Source organism: Bombina bombina, chromosome 4 (assembly GCF_027579735.1).
Source record: "Bombina bombina isolate aBomBom1 chromosome 4, aBomBom1.pri, whole genome shotgun sequence".
NCBI classification, from domain to species: Eukaryota; Metazoa; Chordata; class Amphibia; order Anura; family Bombinatoridae; genus Bombina; species Bombina bombina.
This window is the reverse complement of record NC_069502.1, coordinates 904,446,294-904,465,615: the sequence shown is the minus strand read 5'-3', so window position 1 is coordinate 904,465,615 and position 19,322 is coordinate 904,446,294. Positions and strand designations below refer to the sequence as shown.

The following is a 19,322-nucleotide window of genomic DNA, read 5'->3' as shown; positions in this document are numbered from 1 at the left end:
CAACAGCTCCAAGGATTTTTACAAAGGTTCTCGGTGCCCTACTATCTGTAATCAGAGAACAGGGTATTGTGGTATTTCCTTATTTGGACGATATCTTGGTACTTGCTCAGTCTTCACATTTAGCAGAATCTCATACGAATCAACTTGTATCGTTTCTTCAAGAACATGGTTGGAGGATCAATTTTACCAAGAGTTTGTTGATTCCTCAGACAAGGGTAACCTTTTTAGGTTTCCAGATAGATTCAGTGTCCATGACTCTGTCGTTAACGGACAAGAGACGTCTTAAATTAGTTTGGAAGACTTACATCTCTTGGTGCTCCTCTCATCATTTTTCCTGGCATTCTTTTAGAATTCCTAGAATTTTACAATTTCTTCAGGATGGTCTGGATAAAGGTTTCTCTGCAAGTTCTTTGAAAGGACAAATTTCTGCTCTTTCTGTGTTGTTTCACAGAAAGATTGCTAATCTTTCTGATATTCATTGTTTTGTTCAGGCTTTGGTTCGTATCAAACCTGTCATTAAGTCAATCTCTCCTCCTTGGAGTTTGAATTTGGTTCTGGGGGCTTTGCAAGCTCCTCCGTTTGAACCTATGCATTCTCTGGACATTAAATTACTTTCTTGGAAAGTCCTGTTCCTTTTGGCCATCTCTTCTGCTAGAAGAGTTTCAGAGTTATCTGCTCTTTCTTGTGAATCTCCTTTTCTGATTTTTCATCAGGATAAGGCGGTGTTGCGAACTTCATTTAAATTTTTACCTAAAGTTGTGAACTCTAACAACATTAGTAGAGAAATTGTGGTTCCTTCATTATGTCCTAATCCTAAGAATTCTAAGGAAAGATTGTTGCATTCTTTGGATGTAGTTGTATGTTGAAGCTACTAAGGATTTCCGAAAGACTTCTAGTCTATTTGTTATCTTTTCCGGTTCTAGGAAAGGTAAGAAGGCCTCTGCCATTTCTTTGGCATCTTGGTTAAAATCTTTGATTCATCATGCTTATGTCGAGTCGGGTAAAATTCCGCCTCTAAGGATTACAGCTCATTCTACTAGGTCAGTTTCTACTTCCTGGGCGTTTAGGAATGAAGCTTCGGTTGATCAGATTTGCAAAGCAGCCTTGGTCTTCTTTGCATACTTTTACTAAATTCTACCATTTTGATGTGTTTTCTTCTTCTGAAGCAGTTTTTGGTAGAAAAGTACTTCAGGCAGCGGTTTCAGTTTGATTCTTCTGCTTATAATTTCAGTTTTTTTCATTATAAGATTTAAACTTTATTTTGGGGTGTGGATTATTTTTTCAGCGGAATTGGCTGTCTTTATTTTATCCCGCCCTCTCTAGTGACTCTTGCGTGGAAGCTCCACATCTTGGGTATTTATTATCCCATATGTCACTAGCTCATGGACTCTTGCTAATTACTTGAAAGAAACATAATTTATGTAAGAAACTTACCTGATAAATTAATTTCTTTCATATTAGCAAGAGTCCATGAGGCCCACCCTTTTTTGTGGTGGTTATGATTTTTTTGTATAAAGCACAATTATTCCAATTCCTTATTTTTTATGCTTTTCGCACTTTTTTCTTATCACCCCACTTCTTGGCTATTCGTTAAACTGATTTGTGGGTGTGGTGAGGGGTGTATTTGTAGGCATTTTGAGGGTTGGGAAACTTTGCCCCTCCTGGTAGGAATGTATATCCCATACGTCACTAGCTCATGGACTCTTGCTAATATGAAAGAAATGAATTTATCAGGTAAGTTCTTACATAAATTATGTTTTTCTGCCCCAGGATAATAGGAGCAAGCCTTCCGAAGGGAAGTCAGAGTAATTTTGTTCCTTTCGTAACTTTAGAGGAGTCATCCTCGTCTGAACAGGATAGTAACAAGCCATCCTGGTAACCTAACTAGTCCTGGAGTAAGGGAATGCAGACCAAGAAACAGGCGACCGACTCTCAAGTCGGCCTGAAGGGGTTGCCCCCGATCCAGGCTTGGATCAAGTAGGGGCAGACTTTCTCAGTTTGCTCAAGTCTGGTTAAGAGACGTGCCATATCCGTGGGTGGTGGAAATTGTCTCTCAGGGCTACAGTTTAGAATTCAAGGGTTGTCCTCCCAGGGGCAGGTTTCACTTTTCCAGATTATCTGCAAGCCAGATAAAGAGAGAGGCGTTCTTAAAGTGTGTCGAAGATCTTTCAGTCCTGGGAGTGATTGTACCGGTTCCCAAGAAAGGGGGAACCTTCCGCCCGATACTGGATTTAACATGCCTCAACAAATTCCTCAAGGTTCCGTCCTTCAAGATGGAGACCATTCATACAATTCTTCCTTTGATCCAAGAGGTTCAGTATATGACGACCATAGATCTAAAGGATGCATACTTGCATGTTCCTATTCACAGGGATCATCACAAGTTTGCATTTCTAGGTCATCCATTTCAGTTTGTGGCCTTGCCACGGCCCCCAGGGTATTCTTGAAGGTCCTAGGAGCTCTCCTAGAGGTGGTCTGATCCAGGGGGATAGCAGTGGCCCCTTATCTAAACGATATTCTATTTCAGGCTCCTTCCTTTCCAGAGGCAGCATCTCACACAGAGATGTTACTGTCTTTCCTCCGGTCTCACGGGTGGAAGGTGAATCTGGAAAAGAGTTCTCGGGTTCCAGCGATAAGAGTAGTATTTCTAGGGACAATCATAGACTCGGTCCTGATGAAGATATTCCCGACGTAGACCAGAACAGACAAGCTTCTATCATCTTGTCGAGTCCTACAGGAGACGCCTCGCCCTTCAGTTGTATGGAGGTAATTGGTCTAATGGTGGCTGCCATGGACATTGTTCCATTTGCTTGATTTCATCTCAGAGCTCTACAGTTAAGCATGCTCAGCCAGTTGAACAGAGATTATATGGATTTATCCCCAAAGCTATCGCTAGATCAGAAGACGAAGGACTCTTCGGTGGTGGCTGTCTTGGGATCACCTGACCCAGGGCACCTGCTTTCGGAGACCTTCTTGGGTGATAGTGACTACGGACACCAGCCTAATGGGCTGGGGTGCAGTCTGAAATTCTTTAAATGCTCAGGGTCTTTGGACTCGAAGAGTCTGAACTTCCGATCAACATCTTAGAGTTGAGGGCGATTTTACAATGCGCTGTTAGCCTGGCCTCAGTTGGCCTTGAGCCAGTTCATCAGATTCCTATCGGAAAACATAACCTCGGTGGTGTACATCAACCACCAGGGGGGAACTCAAAGTTCTCTAGCTATGAGGGAGGTGTCTTGGATCATTCAGTGGGCAGAGGACCACTGTTTGTCGGCCATCCACATCTTGGGAGTAGATAACTGGGAAGCGGCATTCCTGAGCAGGCAGACTTTCCATGAGTTGGACCTCATGGCGTCTCGTCAAAATGCCAAGCTTCCAAAGTACGGGTCCAGGTCGAGGGGTCACATTTTAGCCTTATCGGTTCTCTTGCACAAGCGTTTGCCGGATGTGCCAGATGTTCAAGGCCTTGGTCAGAATTAGGCCTGTGTTTAAGGCGGTTGCTCCTCCTTGGAGCCTTAATCTTGTTCTTAAGGGTTTGTAGTGGCGTCCATTTGAGCCGATGCATTCTCTTGATATAAAGCTTTTATCTTGGAAGGTTTTGTTTCTGTTGGCTATTTCTTCTGCTCGGAGGGTATCTGAACTTTCCCGCCTTGCAGTTTGATTCTCCTTATCTTATTTTTCATGCAGATAAGGCTGTTCTACGCACTAAATTGGGATTCTTTCCCAAAGCTGTCTACTAAGAATATTAATCAGGAAATTGTTGTTCCTTCTCTGTGTCCAAAGCCTTCTTCGGATAAAGAACGTTTGTTATATCATTTGGATGTGGTCCGTGCTCTTAAGTTTTTTTTATTTGGAGGCGACTTAAAGGGACATCATCTTTCGTGATTCATATAGTATGAAATTTAAGCAACTTTCTAACTTACTCCTATTAAATTTTCTTCATTCTCTTGGTATCTTTATTTGAAATGCAAGAATATAAGTTTAGATGCCGGCCCATTTTTAGTGAACAACCTGGGTTGTTCTTGCTGATTGTTGGATAAATACATCCACCAATAAAAATGTGCTGTTAAGAGTGCTAAACAAAAAAAAAGCTTAGATGCCTTCTTTTTCAAATAAAGATAGCAAGAGAATGAAGAAAATTTCATAATAGGAGTAAATTAGAGCATGACATTTTAAGCAACTTTCTATCTGAAAATTGGGGTTCTGTGTCCCTTTAAGACTTTGGAAAGTCTTCTGCTCTTTTTGTTTGTTTTCCCAGAAAGAATAGAGGTCAGAAGGCTTCTGCCTCTACTCTTGCTTTTTGGTTGCGAAGTGTGATTCGCATGGCATATGAGTCTTCTGGGAAGTAGCCTCCTGAGATAATTAGGGTTCATTCCACCAGAGCCGTAGCTTCTTCTTGGGCTTTCAAAAATGAAGCTTCTATGGATCAGATTTGCAAGGCTGCAACTTAGTCCTCCTTACATACCTTTTTCTAAATTTTACAGATTTTATACTTTTGCCTTGGCTGAGGCAGCTTTTGGGAGAGAGGTTCTTCAAGCGGTGCTGCCTTCTGTTTAGGCATGCTGGTTTTTATCCCTCCCTATTCATCTGTGTCCTCTAGCTTGGGTATTGATTCCCAACAGTAATTAAGATGAACCCGTGGACTCACCAAGTCTTTAGAAGAAAACTAAATTTATTTCTTCATGATGTGGCGAGTCCACGGACCCACCCATTTTTTGTAGTTTTTTTTTTTTTTTTTTTATGGGTTTTTAACTAAACCTCAATCACCTCTGCACCTTGTGTTGCTTTCCTTTCTCCATTTACTTTCGGTCGAATGACTGCTGTTTATGGGTAGGGAAGTGATACTTAAAGGGCCATAATACCCAAATGCTTAAACACTTGAAAGTGATGCAGTTTAGCTGTAAAAAGCCGACTAGAAAATATCACCTGAACATCTCTATGTAAAAAAGAAAGATATTTTACCTCAAAAGTTTCTCAGTAGCCACATCCCATTGTAAAAAACTTCTAAGCAGCAAATCAGTATGTCTGTCCCGGGACAGCTGAAGGATTGAGCCTCGTGCACTCTCATCATATTAACCTATTCAGTGTAAGGAAGTTTACAATGAAATCTCATGAGAGTTAAAGGGACAGTAAACCTAAAAAATAATGTTATATAATTCTGCACATGACTATCGGGCCAGCTGACTATACAGCTGGCCCAATGCGCTGAGTAAAAAAAACAGTCCCGCTCAGCAGAGAGCGGGTCTGTAAAAGCGGCATATTTTTAAAAAATTCAAAGGGAAAAAAAGCTTTTATAACAATTGCACTAAAATAATGTTATATAATTCTGCACTATGTGCAGAATTTTATAACTTTATTTTTTAGGTTTACTGACACTTTAAGTGAAATCTCATGAGATCACAGTAAAATAGTTCATGACCTCAGCACTGCTGATGCTGATTGGCTGCTGTTCATTTCTTCATTTTTTTTATTTTTTTTTTACCTGCAGCTGGGCTGCAGCTGGGTATAACTTTTTACACAGAACGTACTCTGCTGAGCTGAGGAAATTGTGAGGTAAATGATCTTCCTTTTTTACATAGAGATGCTCAGGTGATATTTTCCTGTCAGCTTTTTACAGTTATGCTGCATCATTTTTAAGTGATTTAGCATAGGAGTATTATGTCCCTTTAACAGTTTTTACTGTGGTGCTCTTTGCCTCCTGCTGGCAAGGAGTGGTATTCCCAACAATAATTAAGATGAACCCGGGGACTCACCACATCTTGAAGAAATAAATTTATCATGTAAGCATACATTTTGTTATAAATAAATATAAATTTCATTCTTTCAAAAAAATTTTTTTTAAATAAGATTTATTTTAAGTTAACTGTGACACATAGTTGTATCATAAATCTAGTTATCCGGCAGAGAAGACCTGCATTGGGAAAAAAAAAAAAAATAGCCCTCCATGTGGAATAGGTTGATGATGGTTTACTGCTTGGTATGATGCTTTCCAATTATGGATAGCAAGAGCACAAATTCTGTTTGAAAATAGTAAATTAACGCATGCACTTTTTAAACAACTCTCCATCTGAATCATTAAACTTAATTTGTATTTTCCTGTCCCCTTAACATAGATTATTTAATGTAAAATTGAGTATGAGAATTAAACAGGCCAGAACATAAAGGGTAATACAGGACTGTAGTATGCTGGGGTTTCCTGCTTGAGATGTCTTGTTCATCTTTGACATGCATCTGCTCAGGAATGGGAATCTAGCCTGTTAGGAGAATTAGCAGACTGGATTTTTAAAAAACGTCTCTCTAAAGGATATCACAAACTATAATTTTGAATCTAAAACATGAATAAATTGTTTACAGTTTTGTTTTCAGTTTTTGTATAGAATCTCAAAAATAGATTTCTATTCATAAATCTTCATTTGTTTTTCTAGGCTCAGATAGCGTTCCTGCAAGGAGAGAGAAAAGGACAAGAGAATTTAAAAAAGGATCTTGTTAGAAGAATAAAGATGTTAGAATATGCTTTAAAACAGGAAAGGTAAGTGGGTGAGATTTAATCTTGTCACCTCACCGTTAAAGTTTTTCTGTATTTAAAATTTAGTTCAATTTCTTGGTTTTTATATTTTAAATGTACCTTTTTTTTATTTTTTATTTTTTTATTTATTCTCTGTCCTGGAAGGGTCATCTGCCTGCCCCAATGCAGAACCTCCCCCCCCCCCCCCTGTAATATTCTGGGAGTGCAGCCAACCAGGAGGTGATCTGTAGCACCATTTACTTGCTATAGCGCTCACTTGCGGTGATGCCTTGTATGTGCGGTAGCTTCCTTCATGTCAACAGAACAGTATAAATATACAGAATGAAGGAAGCTACCGTTCATGCAAGACATTGTGGCAAGCACAAGTGAATGGCGCCACATGTCTGTCTCTGCTTGTCTGCACCGCAACAGCAGATTACAAGAAAAACTTTTTTTTTTTTGGAATGGGTGTGTCGGACTCTTCCAGGATGTGACATTTAAAAGGCAAATTTAAAATATAAACATATGATTCTGTGTCAACTTGGATGCATTACGTTGTATGTGCCTTAACATTTTCTTCCCCTCCATATAAAAGTAGTTTAACACTTACTGTCCATTTAAAGGCTCAGTAAATGTCTTTTTAAAGGTTTACAGATTTTAATTAAATGCTAAACTTAATGTACAGCTGCTTTTTAGAAGTGTATCTTTATATAAATGTTCTCTTCAAACTGCCCAGCTTGCTCCGGCCGTCGTCCTGTACATTCCCTGGTGTGTGTGTGTGTGTGTGTGTGTGTGTTTTGCTTTTCCCCCCCATTTAGCTAGCAGTTCTGCCTCACTGAAGGCAATAACCTTCCATCTTTACTGCCCCTTTTAATTTATCTGATTTCTGAATGTTCTGTATCAAGAGAGCATAAGAATGTTTGTGGTGTGTTGTGTTTTTTTTTGTTTTTTTTAAATTTGGAATTAAAGCCCAGCCCACCAAAACACAGACCACCAAAACACAGACCACAGTGTGCTAGTGCTTACATATGCTGGACACTATGATTGCACTGCCTTAGATGGGCCTTTTTTTACTGGAAGACAAAGGTGCTGACAGGTATGCGTCTTCATAGCCTGTGGGTTATTACCATGATAATGTACATACGTTTTACACAACCTGGGGTCATAGTCGCATACACCAGATAACACCACATGCAGTTTTAAGCACTTTTGTGTACTCACAGAATTGAGGTATAGTGTCTTCAAATTTACTGCTGTCTGCTTTAGCACATGCCAGAGCTCCTGTCCTCAGCAGGCTCTCGGATATTCAGAAGCCTTTCTGGACCTGTGGGGGAGAACATTTACCCCATTAAATTATGCAAATTATGTGCTGAGTCTATTTCTAATCCTAGATAGGGTAATGCAGCGTTGCATGTGCAGCAGAGTGCTCCAGGATTTACTGCCCGCCATGGTTATCCCCAAGACCTCTCTAATGACCTGAAGCGATATATCCACTCTAAAATGTCAGAACCAATGGCTGTCATACCTCCACCAGATAAGCGCTAACGCAAGCAAAGAGGGAAAAAACCCATTTGCAAGCCATAGGCTCATCAGGGACATGCTTATGGAGGGACCAATTTAGGTACCTTGCACTGTTCAGGTGTAAAGTGGGATCAGAATCCTCCTCTTATGGAGAAGATTATTCAGAAACTCAAAAGACAAAACCCTTCTGCTGATGGAGTGGCAGAAGTGTCCATTAATTTCAGGTTGGAGCACATACATATGCTCTTTTAATAGCCTTGTAGGCTGAGAATCCTCCAACTACAGACAATCTGTTAAGATTGAGTTCTTTATGGCTGCTCCAAAGAAGCCAATTACCTTCCTTGTACTGGTTTCGGTTTCTGACCATCCATTTGTTTTGTTCCTCAACATGTTCCCTTAAACCTCTGAAAAATTGTCGGTATGGGAATCTATTCCAAAGGTGGTGCTAGATGGACTGTCATGCCTTTAGAGGACATATCCTCCTTCAAGGATTTGATAGATGGAAGCCTTCACAGATGAACTTTTCAGCTGTCAGGTTCTGTTTTTATCCAGCTGTCAGTGTAGCATACACTTCTGACTTTATTTACCATGAAGCTTCCTTTGAAAATTTTCAGGATTGCTTTAAGTTGGTCAAGAATGTAAACCATTTAAGGTCTGATGTAGCTCTTGAAAAGTCTTGCATCATTGCGATTAATGCTGCTATGATTGGTCTGGTTAAAGAACCTTATGGCTCAATTTGTGGCCTGCTTTTATATACACAACAGCAGCAGTCTTATGTCCTGCTTATTCCAGGGAAATATTTTGTTTGGACCTGGATTGGATGCTACCATTGCAGCAGAGACTGGAGATAAATTGGCTTTTTGAAGCTAGACAATAAAAGCTATGTGCAGTCTGCTGGGCATTTTTTCTTTTTCTTCTTCTTCTTTTTCTTTTTCTTCTTTTTCTTTTTCTTTTTCTTTTTTTTCTTTTTCTTTTTCTTTTTTTTCTTTTTCTTTTTCTTTTCATCACTCCTGACCAGCAGGAGGCGGCAAAGAGCACCACAGCAAAGCTGTTAAATACCAATCCCCTTACCCACAGCCCCCAGTCATTCTCTGTGCTTGTATCAGTTGCAAGGAGGTGGTAAACTTGGTGTCTGATTCTTCAGTCAAGAGTTTATTTTTTTAAGCAGAGCAAGTTTGCTCTGTGTTTTTTTTCTTGGGGTGTAGCCGTAGTCCATGTCAATCTCTTTAGTAGGGCAGTGGTGGCTTTAAAGCAGTTAGGAACTTGTAAATTGTTCTTTGCTGCGTTTTTCTAACATGTTGCTGCCCTGGTACAGCACACCTGAGTAAGTTTACTCTTTCTTTTCTTCTACAGGCCTATGTGAGAAGCAGCATCCTCTCACGCTGGGTAGGCTGTCCTCCTGCCGGACGGCTAGATGCAGGTAAGTGCCTTTTATCTTCTAAGGATGGGAGATGGTGCACTTTAAACTGCAGACATTATTTGGGTCAGTGTATATTCTAGCTAGGATATCTATTATGGCAGGGTGCAGGCACTCGGTGACATTTAGAGACAGTTTACCCCAGTTTACTCCTTTTTTTTTTTTTCGCTACATGGCATCAGTCTGTGTATTAATTTTAGACTTCATGGTTTCAGGTATTTAAAACGTGTTTTGTACTTTTTTTTTTTTTCACATGATTTGTGCTCTGTGTTTTTTATTTTGTTTATCGGTCCCTGCAAGAAAGCGCACGGCTATAGATTTGCAGCGAGTGCTCCTTATATAATTTTGGTGTGTTGGAAGCGCTCATTGTATGAAAAGCGCAGCTTTCTCCTCAAGTCATTTTTTGTTTTATTCTTAATGCCTTCTGCTTCTAGAGTAAGGTTGCAACTTTTTGGAGCAGTGTTTTTGGGTAGTTGGCTGTTCTGATAGAACGGGAGGTTTAATTGAGCACTCTGCGCGCCTTTCAGATGTCTCCGCCTTTCTTCTTAGTTCTTGCGGAGCGGCACCGTTTTCTGCCTGTTGCCGATGTTTTGTCATGTGACCCTGCATTATCCTCCTGAGAACAGAGCAGGGAGTTTGTTGTCAAAGATTCAATTTCTCTGGGGGGCAGGTCTGTTAAACCGTTTTTGGTATCTACTGCTGAGATGGCTCTGATTCTAAGTAGCCTAGCTGCAGTATATGTCTAAACGTCAGGGTTGCAGTTTCAAGCTCTAGAAGTGGTAATGTAGTTCTCCCTGTAGTAACGAGTAGCCATAGCTGTTATGTATCAGCTGTTTTTAGCTGGTTAAACACTTTTAGCCCCCTTTGAGTTTATAAACCATGTTTGTTTGAAGATAGTTTTTTTTTTTTTTATAGGGGATATACAATCAGTGTCATGTAAGTTTGATGCTGAATATTTTTTTCGCTGTCAGCGATCCACATTCTGACAGGTGGGGAACACTGGAGATAGATCTCATGGCGTCCCGTCTCTATACCTAGCTACCCAGATATGGGTCGAGGTCCAGGGGTCCTCAGGCGGAGATAATAGATGTCTTAGAAGTGCCTTGGAGGTTCAATCTAATTTCTTTTCCTGCCATTACCACTTTCTTTCATGTAATTGGCAAGAGTCCATGAGCTAGTGACGTATGGGATATATAATCCTACCAGGAGGGGCAAATTTTCCCAAACCTCAAAATGCCTATAAATACACCCCTCACCACACCCACAATTCAGTTTTACAAACTTTGCCTCCTATGGAGGTGGTGAAGTAAATTTGTGCTAAGATTTCTACGTGGATATGCGCTTCTCAGCATTTTGAAGCCCGTTTCCTCTGAGTACAGTGAATGTCAGAGGGATGTGAAGGGAGTGTCGCCTATTGAATGCAATGGTTTTCCTCACAGGGATCTTTCATAGGTTCTCTGTTATCGGTCGTAGTGATTAATCTCCTACCACCCTTTTCAGATCGATGATATACTTTCATATTCCATTACCTCTACTGATAACTGTTTCAGTACTGGTTTGGCTATATGTGGATGGGTGTCTTCTGGTAAGTATGTTTTCATTACTTAAGACACTCTCAGCTATGGTTTGGCACTTTATGCATTTATATAAAGTTTTAAATATATGTATTGTACTTTATATTTGCCATGATTCAGGCTTCAGTATATTGCCTTTTGCAGACTGTCAGTTTCATATCTGGGAAATGTATTTTTTTAGGAAAATGTATTTCTTACCTGGGGTATAGTCTTTTTTTCAATTTGACTGTCATTTTCAAATTTGCAGGCAGAATTAGGCTCGCGAGGGCGCAAAATGCTAAAGTTCATTGCATAATTCTTGGCGCAAGATTTTTTGGCGCGGAGTTACGTTTGTTGACGCAAATTCGTCATTTCTGGCGTCTTAGTTGATGCCGGATCCTTTCACAAGGTTGCGTCATCTATGTTTCCGGACGTTTTTGGTGCCAAAAAATATTTTTTCTGTTTGTTGTGCATCATACTTGACGCCAAATATTTTCTTTATTTAAGACCCCATTCTTTTTTGCCTCCTGCCTTTTTTCTATGTCAGAGGGCTATGCTATTTGCATTTTTTTCCCATTCCTGAAACTGCCATATAAGGAAATTGATAATTTTGCTTTATATGTTGTTTTTTTCTCTTACATTTGCAAGATGTCTCAATCTGATCCTGTCTCAGAAATCACTGTTGGAACTCTGCGGCCTGATAACAGCTCTACTAAAGTGCATTTGTTGTAAACTCATGGAAGTTATACCTCCAACTGTGGTTTGTAATAGTTGTCATGATAAACTTTTACATGCAGAGAATGTATCCATCAGTAGTAGTTAATTACCTGTTGCTGTTCCCTCAACATCTAATTCACAAGATATACCTGTAAATTTAAAATAATTTATTTCTGATTCTATTCAGAAGGCTTTGTCTGCCATTCCGCCTTCTAATAAACGTAAAATGTCTTTTAAAACTTCTCATAAGGTTGATGAAATTTCAAATGACCAGCAACATACTGAATTATCCTTCTGATGAGGATCTATCTGATTCAGAAGATCCTGCCTCAGATATTGACACTGATAAATCCCCTTATTTATTTAAAATGGAGTATATTCGTTCTTTGTTAAAATAAGTGTTGATGTGGCGAGATGCAGAGTGTATATATAGCCCCTCCCTTCCCCTCCACCCTCAGTCATTCTCTTTGCCTGTGTTATACTAGGAAGACATGGTAAAGTGCGGTGTTAGTTTTAGTTTCTTCAATCAAGTAGTTTTTTATTTTAAATGGTACTGGTGCGTACTATTTTCCTCAGGGGGATATGGAAGAAGATTTCTGCCCTGAGGTTTGATGATCTTAGCATTTGTAACTAAGATCCACGCTGGTTCCCACAAGACTTCTGAAGGGTACTGGTGCGTACTATTTCTCCAACATAGGTGTGTCCGGTCCACGGCGTCGTCCTTACTTGTGGGATATTCTCTTCCCCAACAGGAAATGGCAAAGAGCCCAGCAAAGCTGGTCACATGATCCCTCCTAGGCTCCGCCTTCCCCAGTCATTCTCTTTGCCGTTGTACAGGCAACATCTCCACGGAGATGGCTTAGAGTTTTTTGGTGTTTAACTGTAGTTTTTATTATTCAATCAAGAGTTTGTTATTTTAAAATAGTGCTGGTATGTACTATTTACTCTGAAACAGAAAAGAGATGAAGATTTCTGTTTGTAAGAGGAAAATGATTTTAGCAACCGTTACTAAAATCGATGGCTGTTTCCACACAGGACTGTTGAGAGGAATTAACTTCAGTTGGGGGAAACAGTGAGCAGACTTTTGCTGCTTGAGGTATGACACATTTCTAACAAGACGATGTAATGCTGGAAGCTGTCATTTTCCCTATGGGATCCGGTAAGCCATTTTTATTACATGAGAAAAAAAGGGCTTCACAAGGGCTTTTAAGACTGTAGACATTTTCTGGGCTAAAACGATTGATATATAAGCATATTTTATACTTCATAGCTTTGAGGAATTATTTTATTCTTGGGAATTATGTAAAATAACCGGCAGGCACTGTATTGGACACCTTACTCTCTAGGGGCTTTCCCTAATCATAGGCAGAGCCTCATTTTCGCGCCTCTATTGCGCACTTGTTTTTGGGAAGCATGACATGCAGATGCATGTGTGAGGAGCTCTGATACATAGAAAAGACTTTCTGAAGGCGTCATTTGGTATCGTATTCCCCTTGGGGCTTGGTTGGGTCTCAGCAAAGCAGATACCAGGGACTGTAAAGGGGTTAATTATAAAAACGGCTCCAGTTCCGTTATTTTAAGAGTTAAAGCTTTCAAATTTGGTGTGCAATATTTTTAAGGCTTTAAGACACTGTGGTGAAATTTTGGTGAATTTTGAACAATTCCTTCATACTTTTTCACATTTGCAGTAATAAAGTGTGTTCAGTTTAAAATTTAAAGTGACAGTAACGGTTTTATTTTAAAACTTTTTTTGTACTTTATCAAGTTTATGCCTGTTTAACATGTCTTAACTACCAGATAGACTGTGTTCTGTATGTGGGGAAGCCAAGGTTCCTTCTCATTTAAATAGATGTGATTTATGTGACACAAAATTTAGAGAAAATGATGCCCAAGATGATTCCTCAAGTGAGGGGAGTAAGCATGGTACTGCATCATCCCCTCCTTCGTCTACACCAGTCTTGCCCACACAGGAGGCCCCTAGTACATCTAGTGCGCCAATACTCCTTACTATGCAACAATTAACGGCTGTAATGGATAATTCTATCAAAAACATTTTAGCCAAAATGCCCACTTATCAGCGAAAGCGCGACTGCTCTGTTTTAGAAAATACTGAAGAGCATGAGGACGCTGATGATACTGGTTCTGAAGTGCCCCTACACCAGTCTGAGGGGGCCAGGGAGGTTTTGTCTGAGGGAGAAATTTCAGATTCAGGGAAAATTTCTCAACAAGCTGAACCTGATGTGATTACATTTACATTTAAATTGGAACATCTCCGCGCCCTGCTTAAGGAGGTGTTATCTACTCTGGATGATTGTGAGAATTTGGTCATTCCAGAGAAATTATGTAAAATGGACAAGTTCCTAGAGGTCCCGGGGCCCCCCGAAGCTTTTCCTATACCCAAGCGGGTGGCGGACATTGTAAATAAAGAATGGGAAAGGCCCGGCATACCTTTCGTCCCTCCCCCTATATTTAAGAAATTGTTTCCTATGGTCGACCCCAGAAAGGACTTATGGCAGACAGTCCCCAAGGTCGAGGGGGCGGTTTCTACTCTAAACAAACGCACCACTATACCCATAGAAGATAGTTGTGCTTTCAAAGATCCTATGGATAAAAAATTAGAGGGTTTGCTTAAAAAGATGTTTGTTCAGCAAGGTTACCTTTTACAACCAATTTCATGCATTGTTCCTGTCACTACAGCAGCGTGTTTCTGGTTCGATGAACTAGAAAAGGCGCTCAATAAAGATTCTTCTTATGAGGAGATTTTGGACAGAATTCATGCTCTCAAATTGGCTAACTCTTTCACCCTAGACGCCACTTTGCAATTGGCTAGATTAGCGGCGAAAAATTCTGGGTTTGCTATTGTGGCGCGCAGAGCGCTTTGGCTAAAATCTTGGTCAGCGGATGCGTCTTCCAAGAACAAATTGCTTAACATTCCTTTCAAGGGGAAAACGCTGTTTGGCCCTGACTTGAAAGAGATTATTTCTGATATCACTGGGGGCAAGGGCCACGCCCTTCCTCAGGATAGGTCTTTCAAGGCCAAAAATAAACCTAATTTTCGTCCCTTTCGCAGAAACGGACCAGCCCCAAGTGCTACGTCCTCTAAGCAAGAGGGTAATACTTCTCAAGCCAAGCCAGCCTGGAGGCCAATGCAAGGCTGGAACAAAGGTAAGCAGGCCAAGAAACCTGCCACTGCTACCAAGACAGCATGAGATGTTGGCCCCCGATCCGGGACCGGATCTGGTGGGGGGCAGACTCTCTCTCTTCGCTCAGGCTTGGGCAAGAGATGTTCTGGATCCTTGGGCGCTAGAAATAGTCTCCCAAGGTTATCTTCTGGAATTCAAGGGGCTTCCCCCAAGGGGGAGGTTCCACAGGTCTCAATTGTCTTCAGACCACATAAAAAAACAGGCATTCTTACATTGTGTAGAAGACCTGTTAAAAATGGGAGTGATTCATCCTGTTCCATTAGGAGAACAAGGGATGGGGTTCTACTCCAATCTGTTCGTAGTTCCCAAAAAAGAGGGAACATTCAGACCAATCGTAGATCTCAAGATCCTAAACAAGTTTCTCAAGGTTCCATCGTTCAAAATGGAAACCATTCGAACAATTCTTCCTTCCATCCAGGAAGGTCAATTCATGACCACGGTGGATTTAAAGGATGCGTATCTACATATTCCTATCCACAAGGAACATCATCGGTTCCTAAGGTTCGCATTCCTGGACAAGCATTACCAGTTTGTGGCACTTCCGTTCGGATTAGCCACTGCTCCAAGAATTTTCACAAAGGTACTAGGGTCCCTTCTAGCGGTGCTAAGACCAAGGGGCATTGCAGTAGTACCTTACTTGGACGACATACTGATTCAAGCGTCGTCCCTTCCACAAGCAAAGGCTCACACGGACATTGTCCTGGCCTTTCTCAGATCTCACGGGTGGAAAGTGAATGTAGAAAAAAGTTCTCTATCTCCGTCAACAAGGGTTCCCTTCTTGGGAACAATAATAGACTCCTTAGAAATGAGGATTTTTCTGACAGAGGCCAGAAAATCAAAACTTCTAAACTCTTGTCAAATACTTCATTCTGTTCCTCTTCCTTCCATAGCGCAGTGCATGGAAGTAATAGGTTTGATGGTAGCGGCAATGGACATAGTTCCTTTTGCGCGAATTCATCTAAGACCATTACAACTGTGCATGCTCAGTCAGTGGAATGGGGATTATACAGACTTGTCTCCGACGATACCAGTAGATCAGAGGACCAGAGATTCACTCCATTGGTGGCTGTCCCTGGACAACCTGTCACAGGGGATGAGCTTCCGCAGACCAGAGTGGGTCATTGTCACGTCCGACGCCAGTCTGGTGGGCTGGGGCGCGGTCTGGGGACCCCTGAAAGCTCAGGGTCTTTGGTCTCGGGAAGAATCTCTTCTCCCGATAAATATTCTGGAACTGAGAGCGATATTCAATGCTCTCAAGGCTTGGCCTCAGCTAGCAAAGGCCAAATTCATACGGTTTCAATCAGACAACATGACGACTGTTGCGTACATCAACCATCAGGGGGGAACAAGGAGTTCCCTGGCGATGGAAGAAGTGACCAAAATCATTCAATGGGCGGAGACTCACTCCTGCCACTTGTCTGCAATCCACATCCCAGGAGTGGAAAATTGGGAAGCGGATTTTCTGAGTCGTCAGACATTTCATCCGGGGGAGTGGGAACTCCATCCGGAAATCTTTGCCCAAATTACTCAATTGTGGGGCATTCCAGACATGGATCTGATGGCCTCTCGTCAGAACTTCAAGGTTCCTTGCTACGGGTCCAGATCCAGGGATCCCAAGGCGACTCTAGTAGATGCACTAGTAGCACCTTGGACCTTCAAACTAGCTTATGTATTCCCGCCGTTTCCTCTCATCCCCAGGCTGGTAGCCAGGATCAATCAGGAGAGGGCATCGGTGATCTTGATAGCTCCTGCGTGGCCACGCAGGACTTGGTATGCAGACCTGGTGAATATGTCATCGGCTCCACCATGGAAGCTACCTTTGAGACGAGACCTTCTTGTTCAAGGTCCGTTCGAACACCCGAATCTGGTCTCACTCCAACTGACTGCTTGGAGATTGAACGCTTGATCTTATCAAAGCGAGGGTTCTCAGATTCTGTCATTGATACTCTTGTTCAGGCCAGAAAGCCTGTAACTAGAAAAATCTACCACAAAATATGGAAAAAATATATCTGTTGGTGTGAATCTAAAGGATTCCCTTGGGACAAGATAAAAATTCCTAAGATTCTATCCTTTCTTCAAGAAGGTTTGGAGAAAGGATTATCTGCAAGTTCTTTGAAGGGACAGATTTCTGCCTTGTCTGTGTTACTTCACAAAAAGCTGGCAGCTGTGCCAGATGTTCAAGCCTTTGTTCAGGCTCTGGTTAGAATCAAGCCTGTTTACAAACCTTTGACTCCTCCTTGGAGTCTCAATTTAGTTCTTTCTGTTCTTCAGGGGGTTCCGTTTGAACCCTTACATTCCGTTGATATTAAGTTATTATCTTGGAAAGTTTTGTTTTTGGTTGCAATTTCTTCTGCTAGAAGAGTTTCAGAGTTATCTGTTCTGCAGTGTTCTCCTCCTTATCTGGTGTTCCATGCAGATAAGGTGGTTTTGCGTACTAAACCTGGGTTTCTTCCGAAAGTTGTTTCTAACAAAAACATTAACCAGGAGATAGTCGTGCCTTCTTTGTGTCCGAATCCAGTTTCAAAGAAGGAACGTTTGTTGCACAATTTGGATGTAGTTCGTGCTCTAAAATTCTATTTAGATGCTACAAAGGATTTTAGACAAACATCTTCCTTGTTTGTTGTTTATTCTGGTAAAAGGAGAGGTCAAAAAGCAACTTCTACCTCTCTCTCTTTTTGGCTTAAAAGCATCATCAGATTGGCTTACGAGACTGCCGGACGGCAGCCTCCTGAAAGAATCACAGCTCATTCCACTAGGGCTGTGGCTTCCACATGGGCCTTCAAGAACGAGGCTTCTGTTGATCAGATATGTAAGGCAGCGACTTGGTCTTCACTGCACACTTTTACTAAATTTTACAAATTTGATACTTTTGCTTCTTCTGAGGCTATTTTTGGGAGAAAGGTTTTGCAAGCCGTGGTGCCTTCCATCTAGGTGACCTGATTTGCTCCCTCCCTTCATCCGTGTCCTAAAGCTTTGGTATTGGTTCCCACAAGTAAGGATGACGCCGTGGACCGGACACACCTATGTTGGAGAAAACAGAATTTATGTTTACCTGATAAATTACTTTCTCCAACGGTGTGTCCGGTCCACGGCCCGCCCTGGTTTTTTTAATCAGGTCTGATAATTTATTTTCTTTACCTACAGTCACCACGGTATCATATGATTTCTCCTATGCAAATATTCCTCCTTTACGTCGGTCAATGACTGGGGAAGGCGGAGCCTAGGAGGGATCATGTGACCAGCTTTGCTGGGCTCTTTGCCATTTCCTGTTGGGGAAGAGAATATCCCACAAGTAAGGATGACGCCGTGGACCGGACACACCGTTGGAGAACGTAATTTATCAGGTAAACATAAATTCTGTTTTTCCTCAGGGGGATATGGAAGAAGATTTCTGCCCTAAGGTTTGATGATCTTAGCATTTGTAACTAAGATCCACGCTGGTTCCCACAAGACTTCTGAAGGTAACCATGAGACATCTTCAGTGTGGAGACCGGTTTCATGCTACAAGCAGCATTAAGGTATGTGCAGCCTTTTTTTTCTGAGGAGACTTGGTGTATCAGAACTGGCTGGCATTATTTCCCTGTATGGGAATGGGGTAAGCAGTAAAACCTATTTTAATAAGAGGGGTGTTACTGGAGTCCCTATTTTATATTTATCATTAGTTGATATTTGGGCATTATGTGACATGGGAGACAATATATAAAACGATGTTTTATGGGTTTTTTTTTTTTTTTTTTGGCACTTAAAACTTATTGGTTTTATGCTTGAGGGTTGTATTGTGTGTGTATTTTTACTTTAGTGCAAAACTGCATTTCCATGCGGTGTTGTTTGGGCCTACTCCAACTTTTGACCTTAAGGGGCGGAGCCTATTTTGGCGCAATTTCTTCAGGCTTAGTAGCAGCAAACAGTAACTCGGTGGCTCCTGGACTGTGTAGCTGGTCTGAATGGTTGGAAACTTGATTCAAAGTACCCTGGGGGCAGGTAGGGGCCACAGCAGAGCTGTGGCGAGATGCAGAGTGTATTTTTATCTATCTTTTGACTACATGTTGATATAAGTACTTCTAAAGCCTTATTTCTGCCCTTGCTTCTGGGTGCAGTAATTTTTGGATTAAAAGGACAGTCTAGGCCAAAATAAACTTTCATGATTCAGATAGAGCATGTAATTTTAAACAATTTTCCAATTTACTTTTATCACCAATTTTGCTTTGTTCTCTTGGTATTCTTAGTTGAAAGCTTAACCTAGGATTTTCATATGCTAATTTCTTAGACCTTGAAGCCCACCTCTTTCAGATTGCATTTTAACAGTTTTCACTACTAGAGGGTGTTAGTTCACGTATTTCATATAGATAACACTGTGCTCGTGCACGAGAAGTTATCTGGGAGCAGGCACTGATTGGCTAGACTGC

The 19,322-nt window shown here is 41.2% G+C and overlaps 1 protein-coding gene across 2 annotated transcripts in view; it reads left to right on the top strand.

Moving 5' to 3' along the window:
• STRN (striatin) overlaps positions 1–19,322 on the top strand; it is a 574,950-nt gene that overhangs the window by 163,645 nt on the left and 391,983 nt on the right. For both annotated transcript variants that reach the window (XM_053711828.1, XM_053711827.1), the window contains exon 2: positions 6,426–6,529. In XM_053711828.1, the coding sequence (XP_053567803.1) occupies positions 6,426–6,529 (104 nt within the window). The remainder of the gene's footprint in view (positions 1–6,425; positions 6,530–19,322) is intronic.